Source organism: Dreissena polymorpha, chromosome 4, assembly GCF_020536995.1.
Source record: "Dreissena polymorpha isolate Duluth1 chromosome 4, UMN_Dpol_1.0, whole genome shotgun sequence".
Lineage (NCBI taxonomy): Eukaryota > Metazoa > Mollusca > Bivalvia > Myida > Dreissenidae > Dreissena > Dreissena polymorpha.
In genome coordinates, this window is record NC_068358.1 from 77,886,685 (window position 1) to 77,898,818 (window position 12,134).

Below are 12,134 nucleotides of genomic sequence, written 5' to 3' on the forward strand. Positions count from 1 at the left end.
TTTAAGGACCTTTCCTGTTCTTGAATTATTCTTAAACTATTCTTGAACACTTTAAGAACTTTTTTGAACAACATGTTTCCTTCTGATGTTCTTAAACAGGTCTACACAATGTTTTTGAACGTATGATGGACTTTTTAAGAATCCAATATGTTCTTAAAAGGAAATGTCATTGTTCTTGGAAGACTTAAAAGACAAGTTTAAGAACGTTTTAAGGACATCTTATTTCAAGAACAGTTTAAGATGATATCAAGAACTCAATGTACATTGCATTGCTGTTTTTACAAAGAAAGAATATTGTGTGCACAGGAAGTTGAAACGGAAGGCACATGGTTTATGTTATATTTGAAAATGTAAGTCTTTAATAAATTACCGGCTGAACTGATCAGCCATTGGTTCCATTTCAAGTTCTTTGGCACTGTAAGTGTAACCATTTCAGGGAAACCATTGATTAGTAAATGATTCTTGAACTGAAAATGAGACTATTCATAATCTTTTCAATACATGAATTATTCATGAACATATAGTGCAAAGTTGTATTATGAAATTTAAAGAGTATTATCAAACCACTTGTACCTCAGTTATTAGTGTTATATTTAAATTATTGTTATATGTTGCTATCAATATGTTAAGTGCTAATACAAGACTTGTTTCTTCTTACCCTGACCTGTTTGTTGAGCTTTAGTAACACTTATGATAACCTTTGCATAAATTGACAAATTCTTGTTCATGAATAGTTCATGAACACTTCATGCCACCTCAGTTCATGAACTCTTGAAGAACTATGGTTCATGAACTATTCACTTACAGTTCGTGAACAGAAAATGAGCCATTGAAAAATAGAAGGAAAATGTTCATGAACTGTTCGTGAACAGCAAAACCCTGAAGAATTTTTCAAGAATTGTGTTGTTCATGAACTGTTCAAGAACACTTCATGCCATTGATGTTCATGAATAGTTCATGAACATTTCTTGCCATAATGGTTCAAGAATAGTTCATGAACACTTCATGCCACACGGGTTCAAGAATAGTTCATGAACACTTCATGCCATAAGGGTTCAAGAATAGTTCATGAACACTTCATGCCATTAGGTTTCAAGAATATTTCATGAACACTTCATGCCATTAGTGTTCATGAACAGTTCATGAACTAAAATTTCAAGAACTTTTCACAGACGTGGCTCATTTTCTGTTCACGAACTATTCGTGAACAGTTCATGAACTCAGTTCACGAACAGTTCATGAACTGTTCACGAATTATTCGTGAACTGCAGACAACATTTCGCAGGGGTTGGCCCTGCATAGTTGAGATTGACCGTATTGTCATAAGAGATGTTCAGTATCAATTTGAAGTAAATCGGTGTAGAAATGAAGAAGTTAATGTAAAATAACATAACAAAATGAGTGAAAATCTCTGACCCGGCCCCACCCCAACCCCCATAACTTTTGACCCAGGGGTCAGATCAAAATTCCAAATAGTGCAGAGTCGCTTCATATGCTCATAGCTACCATGTGTGTAAGTTTCAAGGTTCTAGTGCTTATAGTGTAGGAGAATAGTGGCCAGGACGGACGGACAGACAGACACACAAACGGCGGAGATAACCACAATATCCCCACGCTTTTCAAAAAGCGTGGGGATAACAAAGAGTGCTAAAGCCTACAGATATCAATTTCAAATGCAGTTTGTGATTAGTAATATACAGAAAATACACTGTGGTTTACAGTTTCGCATACCACAATATGGTATGAATTAAAGCTGTCACTTGAGCATAGATCTGCATCAGTAGACCATCTGCATGATCATTCAGAAAAACAATGTCATGTCTAGAGCATATTGTTATCCCAGTTAAAATATTTTTCAGTTAAGTTAACCCAGGAAGAACACTTGAATAGATACGAGATATATATTAAAGGGACTTGCTCACAGAAATTAACTTTGAAACTTGCAATTAACACGCTCCTCACAGTGATGTATTGTGTATTAAATAGTGATATTTATCATGGTAATATGATAATAATATGATCACGTTTTAGATTTGTATAACAATACAAAGATGATGGAGATAATGGTGGTGACAGTCAATAGTGTTGTTGTTGATGATGATAAAAGAATATGATCATGGGAGTGGTGTTTTAGTTGTTGTTGCTGCTGTATAATATTTATTATGTTCTGCGGATGCTGCAAACCCAAATATTTGCATATTTAAAGTATCCCTTTAATACATATTGTTGTTTCAAAAGACATTAACCTGTCTTTTTTGTTTACTTTTTCTTTCATATTTTGATACAAAAGGCTTTATTAAAAATAATCAAACGATAAACAAAAAATGAAACATAAAGTTTTATCATAAATTGTCAACAGGTGATCTTTTATATTATTTCTTGCTTTGTTATCCATTGAAACATTGGTTGTTATTCTACAATATCACATTTAAACAATCTTCACATTTTTTCTCAAATTATTGTTGTTAAATAATACGAAAGGCTTCATTTATAATGCTTGCTATGGGATTGAAAACAAGTTAAAATTTTGTATTTTGAAAATTTAATGTGCTTGCGGTTTCAGGCATACCAGTCCTGTTTGCATTTATAATGTTTTTTAGTTTCTATAAAAATTAACCTAAATCAAATAAACTTTAAACAGGAGACAGACGAGGCGTTCCATATAAAAAAAATTACATTCCCTCTAGATTTTGTCAAAAAAGATGGCATCGTAATTCAAATATAAAATCACTGTACACATGTGTTACAATTCATCAACTTTCAATTTTGTTGACTACCTATCTTTATTACTGAGGTTCTAGAATTTCAACATTTGACATTGAAACCATTTAAAGTTCTGAATTATTTTACCTAATTAAAATAATTTAAAATTGAACAAGATCAAGGAATTTTTACACACACACAAATGAACCTGATTGACTTCAACTTCAATGATGGTTTTTTGTCAGTTGTTAAGTAATAGCATTCCTGAGTGGATGTCCGATTTATGTTATATGGTACTTGAGTGCTATTTGACCTTGGCATCAATGTTTATTCAATAAGAGTGGACAAGTTCTTTTATCAAAACTTCAGGTATTAAATAAGGGAGGAAGAAATGCTATGCATTGATCTTTCCTTGGTGTTGACCTCAGGTTTTACCATTTATAGTTTAATGTTTTCTTGTTTGTTTTGACCTGTATTGAAAAGGAAATTGGCCAATTATTAACAAGTGCTACTCTCCTGAATGATGACTCCATTAATGTATGGTCGGAATGATGGCTCAACAAATTAATAATTGGATCCGGATGAGTCAATAGTTGAATAGTAAGTAATATATCAATGATAATTAATGACTTGTTCCACAAATGGATGGATGGTGTGGTGGATGCATGATGGAGCAATTTTGGCTGCATAAATGCATGAATTTATGGAAATATTAATGTCCCTTATGGTATCTGCATTGATGGATGGATATATGTATATACAAACTGTCACAAAATCTTGGACCCCCCCCCCCCCTAAAGTATGTCACAAACTCACACTTTTAAACATATGTTTTTTTTAATTAATACCTAGTTCAAATTTAATCATAAACACAATTCACTATTAAACCGTATTAAAATTTCACTTAAAAGAACTTTCACATTTTTAAAATGACTTTAATACTAGAATAGTTAATTGTTAGATACATTTTTTCTGATAAACGTAAAGAAAGAGCTTTGGAATGTAAACATGTAACCCTTTGAACTAATAAATAGAGGCAATAAACCAAAGTTTATCAACACGATGAGGTCTGGCATTTACTCCCATTTCAAACACTCATAACAACCCGTGAGCCTTTGACCTCAGGCTTTTATCTCTGTAGGGTTGTTACAGGTGGGCAGTATGAATATTTATCCATGTGTTAACCTCTAATAAAAAGGAAATTATAATTTAGATTTTTTTTCAAACCTTTACTAACTAAAAAATGTAACAGTCCAATAAATTATTTCTTCATTTACAAATGAGATCTGTGTGGAGGTTGTGCCTATTGAAAAAGCCAAGGTGCCTATTAAAAATTCGAACAACACGTTCAAGAGATACGCAATTCCTCTTATTTTGACATAAAACTAATTCAAATGTTTTTCAAATTTTTTGAAAATTATTTGTAAATTCTACTAAAGAAATAAATTAAAAATATATATTTTTTTTAAATAAATGTGTGACATCACACATGGCCTGACCCCCCTCCCCCCCTCCCCCATGTCATACACTGTCACACTTTCTTACATCTCCTCCCCCACCTGGAGCGTGACATACTTTATGGACGGCCCCTATGGTTCAAATCTAACAAATTTAATTATAACTAAAAAAAAACCGATGCATTCATAATAAACAAGTAAGAAAGGTAAATTATACAATTGGAGAACCATGACATGCTAAAACCTTTCAGCAAGTATAACACAAAAATACCATTGAAGCCCTTATTTCCAATTTGGTCCATAATTGTTGCAACCATGACCTAGCAATACTAAACTACAATTTTGGCACAATTTTACAACAAACAAATACAATAATTATCTATATATCATACGCTTAAATTAAATCAAATCATAACATAAGAAATATCAACAACATATTAAGAGTCTACAAGTCATATATCACACACATATCATGGTTAACAGAAAATTGAACCTATTTGAGGTTGCATAATAATGTGGTATAAAAGGATTATTAACACTTCTGAAATTGTACCTTTTTTTCAATAATTAGAATACTCATACAAATTTAACGCATTATATTTGGTGCAGCATTAATTCAAGAAAATGCTGTTCCATCAACAATGTAGCTTATTAAATTATTTTTTTACTTATTGTTTTAAGTGAACAGGGTTTGTTTTTTATCAATGCATTTCCAATAGCAACTGATAACACAAACTTGCAAAAAAGTGTGTTCTATTGAGATCTATTGTAGATCTTAAATTCAGATTGGCATGAATCACACTTAATATGTTTCTAAATTGTGTGGCCATATTTTGCATTTATTAAAATAACTTTGTGAAGTTTTTTTTAATTATGCTAAAAATCAATTAAGCCATAGAAGATGCTTCATTTGTTTGCAAATCATTTTGGCATGTGACGTTCATTGGCAAAACATGTGATTTTTACGCAGAGGTACGATGTATCAATTCTGAACTGTTTGTTCTTAGAGTGTGATTTGAATGCCCATAATAATTGAGTGTGATTTGAATGCCCATAATAATTGCAGTTAACCAAAAGTTGATTTTCCTTGTATATGTAAGCTTGCATGTGCCATGTTATAATATATATTAAATGTACAACTTGTATATCATATTGAAAAGTTATAAGAATATTTTGCAGTGTGAATGATAATTTAGTTAATATAGCTAAAATGTGCTTGTAAAATGCTTCAGAGTCTTATATATCTCTGAATAGTCCGTTCCTTTCCATATAAACCAGTTGGCGGATTATGCGAAATGCTCTATAAACAATCAGGGGAGGTAACTGCTAATAGGAGTTTGATGTTACCTGATCTATTTATAGCCTCAGATTCTCTGCAGCGCAAAAATACCACATAACTATGACGTAACATAGAGCACAATTTAAAAATTATGCATAAACGCACTTTTCCACCGCATGTTAAAATTATAACTTGTTTACTGACTGTTTTGCTATTTAAGATCTTTTCAAAATTATTCCATTTAACATATTATTCACATTGTATGTCAAGTTGTGAATAAATGCAGTTGATTTTCTGAAATCTCCTTCATAAGTTATTCAATAGTACTTCATTATTCGGTGAAATTTAGTCATTTCTTGCTACAGCAAAATGTTCTAGTAACTATAGTGTAGCAGGCGAAAAGCCATATGTCCCCATCTAAAACTTATGCCTTGAAAAAAAGTGCAGTACTTTTTCTTAATATTTTAGCCCCCTATGAAAAGGGCCTTAAAAGGGTGTAAAACACTGTAGTATATTACTAACCATATTTCCCATTCTAAATAAGGAGGCATAAAGCAATGCATTAACTCTTTCAGTGCTGGAACTGAATTTTGAAGGCCTTTGCAAACAGTTAAGATCCAGACGAGACGACACAGAACGTGGCGTCTCATCAGGATCCAAACTGGTTGCTATTATGATAGTATTCTATGAAACAAATCGAAGAAAATGCTAATTTTAGAAATTCAGCAGATGAAATTTTAGCAGACGACAAATTTCCCAGCATGCAAAGGGTTAACTTCAACTCTTACCCAACTCCCTGAGCAGACAGATATGTCCAGTCCCAATCTCATAAGCAGGTCCAACAGTTCCCAGTTACCATGCCGACATGCGAACCCAACGATCTTGTGACATTGCACAGCTATGTGCTGGGTATTATCAGGATGGGTGAATGCATCTTGCAGGCATTCAGAAAGTTCATCAAACTTGTTGTCATCAATGCACTGCTGTATTTGATTTGCCAGAGAAAGCGGTACTGAAAATAGACACCAAAACATGATTTTGTAATGGTGAATACAGATTTTGTAAGTGCAAACTACCATTTGAATTACCAGAACTACAGAGCAAGTAGCATTTTGGAAACTTTTACAACCATGAGCATGCATAGTTTCCTCCTGCACTTATTGTGAGTATGAATATGTGCCCCACTCTGGGATAATGGGGCTTAATGCATCTGCGTTAAGTTTTGTCCCAGATTAGCATAAAACATTTTCGCACAGGCTCATCAAAAACAACAATTTTCGTCTTAACAGGATTTTTGCTAGGAATAGACTTTCTTTACAGGAAATATACAATAAAATGCTGAAAGTATCGTCCCTGATTAGTGTATGCTGACCGCAAAAGCTAATTTGGGATGACACTTTACGCACAAGCACTATTTTCCCATAGGTCGGCTCAAATATACACGCATTTTATCATATTCTGATCTGTTTCTTACAGCTTGTGTTTTATTAACAATAATTGTTTACCCATGTTAGTATTAATGTATTTATCAAATGACAGTTTATAATAAATTACCGGTTGGTCCTTCCGCTGCCATACTGCATGACTGGTTAACAGTTGTACTCAGGTTCAGGCGGTTTTACCGTATGTAATCCTTGAAAAACCAACTTCCCATTGTTTATCCGAAAATCTATTAAAGAATAAGTATTGTTATTGTAACTGGCACTTGATGCACGAACCAGCTTTAAACATGCTAAAACTTTTAACGTACGAAACTCTCGTGCAATCCGTGAATACACGATTTCAATTATATTAATTAAACTGTTTGTACTTGCTCTCTGTTTAAGAGGGCGAACTAAACTAAATCCAATGGGAAACTTTGTAGTTTCGGTTTATTTGAGCACGTTATCTATTAAGTTCTGGTGTAAACCAATGTTTTATCTTTGAAGATATAAATCCATATGAAGTTTAAAACTTCGCGTCGTTTGTAATAATCACCATGGTTTTAAAACTCTTATTAATTTCACCAACATAAAGTGATGGATTACGGAAAGAATGCGGAAATTACTTGCTATATATATATCGATGTTTTGTTGCCTTTAGAAAATGTTCTTTACCGTGTTAAACTTCTTACCATATTTTCTTCCTGGTTTAATGGTGATCGTGTAAAGCTCGACTCGAGGTGTATTCAATCGTGGGTGTGTACAGAGTGGGTTATTGAACTTCACTCGTTATGAATCGTTCAGTCAACCCTCCCTGATGATAATGTTTTGTCAATACGTTGGTGTTTGCCATTTTGCTTTCTACACTCCCAAGGGCGTCGTGGGCTTATTCAAACGCTTTGTTTTGTAAAACGCATGTTGATGCTCTTTTGCAGTTTTCAATAATCCACTTAGCAATCACAGGAGGCCTTTAATTTGGCTCAAGTTGGGCAAACATACCACATTGGCGCTAGATGGGACCATGTGGGACTAACTTATTATTTTTCTTCTCATAACATATCAAACAAACACGCATGAGTTCCTGACACGTATACTCATATAGTTCAATGTCAGTAATGCTCGATTGGTCATTATCGGCTCGGGTACCGCGGGTACATGTAAGTATGTTTACATATATCCCGGGTACGGTAAATATACTTAAACGTACCCGACCGAAATTAGACTGTACCCGAGTTTTATTCCCACCCAAAGTCCGATGTCGTAAAACGCGCTACCGATTACCTGTAATTACGAAACAAACTTCTATTTGTAAAAAAAAAACTTCATCAACATGCTTTTTGAATATGAGTTTCGATAATATAAAGGCCATTTAACAGAAAATTGACATAAATATGAACATAAAAATTAGCCGACAACGACAGATTTAGCGTTAAAATTCCCGGGTACGCTTTAGTATATATACCGTACCCGGGGTACATGTAAGTATACTTAAAGTGTACCCGGGGTACATGTAAGTATACCCGAGCCGACAATGACCAATCGAGCGTCAGTTATCATAGACGAGTCCGATATTAGCTGCCGCTATATCTGTTCCAAGCAACAAATGGTCCCATGTGCATGTTTCGTCAGTATATACAGGGATTTTTTCACAGGTTTTGGCATGTCTTGAAGTTTGTCATTAAATGCTTTAAAATTATACATGTAAACATCGGAACCAAAGACTTACAGTATAAAACAAAGATAACATTAAAGAATGAACAAACAGTTATCCATACCAGGGTTCGAACCTCTGACCCTAAGTGTAAAAGTCTCCCGCTCAAACCACTCGGCCATCGGTACGGACAAAACGTGAATAGTATATTATTCCTCACACATACAATCTTCGAAATGTAACAAAATAAAGCGATTACAACAGAACTTTCCATATTATACAATCTGTTCGCGTTTGTAACGCTTTATAGTTTTCAGGTTTTTAAATTGTCGAAAGATGCATGTAATGGATATTTTAGAGCATGGGCAAAATTTCAGTATTACTGTTTCATAGCAAAAAAACATAACTGCAACGAAAGTTTGCAAATCTTATACATTTTTGTTTTCAATTTGGTCAATTTATCAAAACGTAAACAGGTCCTTTGAAACCCAGTTGGGTCCCAAGTAAGCAATTTCGTATAGGTTAAAAGGTAAACTCAGATGAGGCAACGATTGAAACCCCAAGTGGGTTCCATCAAAAGCATACACGGATTGCAAATGAGCAGACTCGTATTTTTCTCAGCCAGCAGGCTCACACGAAGTCCAACGCGCAAACCCTTTTAGGACCCTACATGACCAATCCCATTGACCAATTAAATAGCACACATGGGTCTCCAATATGTCAGCTCATATAGGTCATCGAAAGTCTACGTATGTGGACTGGGTATTAGCTTCATCCGGGCTCATATAGCAGAATGGCCCCATGTCGGATCCATATGCATGTTTTTTCCATGTCGGAACTACCTCGGTCCCAGGTAAGCAAGTATTTGTAAGTTCAAATAGTACAGTCCATATAGCCATCCAAAATGTGATCACATATGGGTCCACACAGTTAAGCTTGATTATGTTCCCAGCATGCAACATTTAAAAATGTCGCGGTGGTGTAATGGATATGGTGTCCGCCTAGCGACCGGGAGGTCATGGGTTCGATCCAGGAAACGGACTCGAGAGCGTTTATATAAGCCTTAGGCTTTCGATGCAATCGAGCTAAAATAAACAGGTTTAAACTAATTTAAACTAACATGCAAGCCCATATCGGCCAACCAGAGAAAGCACAGATGCGTCCAATAAAAATCGCCCATACGAATGGCATCCGCGCAAACTCGGATTCAAGCTAAAATAATCACAAAGCAAACTTCAAATATCAAGACCAGTTGAGCGAGCTTGTCTCAGAAAACATACAAGTCATAAAATCTAAATATGGTTGTAACAATCGAACGGGTGTGATGACAAATATTATGCATGACACATGATTAGGCTTTATTACATTTTATTCAAAATTTACTCCAATAAAAATAACGGTTTGATTTTTAAATGTTAGGATACTTGAAAACAACTAAATGAATGAATAAACGATTCTTAACAAATGGACGATAACATATGCGTGTCCAATCAAAAAGATGTGCGGTTTAGTATTTCTTGTAAAATGTCAAATTATGGTCACATCTAGAGACTTTGCGCTAAATTCGCATCAACAAACGTATGGGTGGCTTGCATTATCTTTGCAAAGTAAATATACATCTTTCAATAAAACCGTGACACCATAAAGTCTATTATACGTCATAGAGCCCACTTAACCATAATCACTCTTAAAATAGGTCAATATTGCATAGGTATTTTTGGTCAATATGCAAGTCCTCAATCATCCGGCACCGCGATGAATTCCGTTGATATGTGATGATAGAAAACGCATCTTTTCAAGCTCCGATGTAATACTTACTCTTGTGCTTATGATTTTGATCGGTCGTGTTGTCGGCAAATATACGCGCCATTCTGGAGTTTTGTCTAGGTTTCGCCCTTCCTTTCCATCAAGCCCGTTAACACACTAAACAATATGCTAAACATCAGACAATTTAAAGAGCAGATAATGCTTGTCATACAACATGTCGGCGATGATTTTCGAAACATTTGTTTCAGTTCAAAACATTGTCGATGCATAAGATATCTCTAGGAAATAAATTAAAGGAAAGGTCAGTACACGGATAGTCATAACGCCGCCCATACATCCCAACGAAGTTGAAACACTTTGGCGGGAAAATCAGAATCACCGTGTTATCTTTTAAATTAATGTATTGGTGTTTTGTTGTAATATCTATTGTCATTGATAACACGAGTATTGTTTCAACGAATATGATATTACATCGAACAACCGGTGTGTCGTATGTGAGGAACAAAGTCAACCATTTAGAAACACAGATATTACTACGGGAACACTTATGTACTTGTTTCTATTTATGTCGTAATCACTACTCAGAATCTCGTTCTTACGACTAAGTAACTCGTTACAATGTACGTCGACTAATTATATGGCTTGATACACGATGAATTGAGTGTGAACATAATTCGTGTTCAATAAATTCAAACATATGTTTGCGCCATGGAACTATTTTGGCAAACGAGGGTATCTTTGCATGGTAAGCTTGGACTAAAACATTTTAATGTGAAACTAATTGTTTTTCTCTATTTGCAATCAAGGATACATCATATTCTACTTCTATGTTGTTGTTTTTTAATTTTCACTCGGCCGTTTTGTTTTTTTACAATTTCTTTAAAACATGACTTATGACTCAAGATTTGTATTTTACTTGTTTTCAGATGGGAAGAGAACCACACTTGTGTGCTCGTATTTAGCATAATTATTGTAATATTCATTTATTTATATTTTGTAGTATCGCTTGTTTTGTTCTGTTTGTAAAATATTGGTATTGTTTTGTTTAGGTTTTCCGTTAGGACTATGTTGCCTTGGTCTTCGTTTCCAATAAAATGGAAATAATTAGCCATGGACTTGGTATACCATATACCCACCTCCACCCCACACCCACTACAATAGATTTAACGAGATACAAAATGCTCGTGTTTTTTATAATTTGTTTAACAATATTTTCCATGTGAATTTCCCGTGACGATATCCGAACATTTACGAGCGAAGGCGTGATTGGCTTCGGGCAGCTCATGATTATTCTGTCGTGCTTCCGACGCTGCCCGAAGCCAATCTCGTGTTTGATTCCTTTGATTTTGAGAATTTATGTGGCTTTGACAACCGAACAACATATGTGATACGATTGCCGACACCTTTCTGTCAGCAACTGCTTATTTTAGTTTTGTTCGACACTTTATATGTCGGCATTGGGTCTGACTACAACGGACAAAAATATTTTCTATTAGAATTATCTACAAAAGTTCATATAATTATTTGTAGTAGTGTTTTTAAATGTTTTACCTTCACAAGTCATCTGAGGTTGAACATTTCAAAGGCTACATGCGAAAGGCATTATTATGTATTACATGTACTTTTGCAAAATTAAACACAACCATGTTATTAGCAGATGTTGCATTTTAGCTTATGTCAGAATTCTTCTCAACAAGATATGATATATCATTTATTAATATGTGACATATACTCAAGTTATCAATCACAATAATAAAAAGAATTCTATTTGTCAAAAATCATATATTTACCAAAACCGATTTTACCTACTATTTGAGCTACATAATATTGTTAGCTGAAATCGGAAATAACCATGT

The 12,134-nt window shown here is 34.3% G+C and overlaps 1 protein-coding gene across 4 annotated transcripts in view; it reads right to left on the bottom strand.

Moving 5' to 3' along the window:
* The window catches only part of LOC127877089 (leucine-rich repeat serine/threonine-protein kinase 1-like), a 75,865-nt gene extending 67,985 nt beyond the window's left edge, over positions 1-7,880 (bottom strand). For 2 of the 4 annotated variants that reach the window (XM_052422719.1, XM_052422717.1), the window contains exons 1-2: positions 6,994-7,880; positions 6,228-6,451 (exon numbers count right to left, since the gene is read on the bottom strand). In XM_052422719.1, the coding sequence (XP_052278679.1) occupies positions 6,228-6,451; positions 6,994-7,015 (246 nt within the window). In that variant the 5' untranslated portion in view covers positions 7,016-7,880. The remainder of the gene's footprint in view (positions 1-6,227; positions 6,452-6,993) is intronic. The other 2 variants (XM_052422718.1, XM_052422721.1) reach the window with 2 other exon arrangements.
* Positions 7,881-12,134: the final 4,254 nt, after the last annotated feature.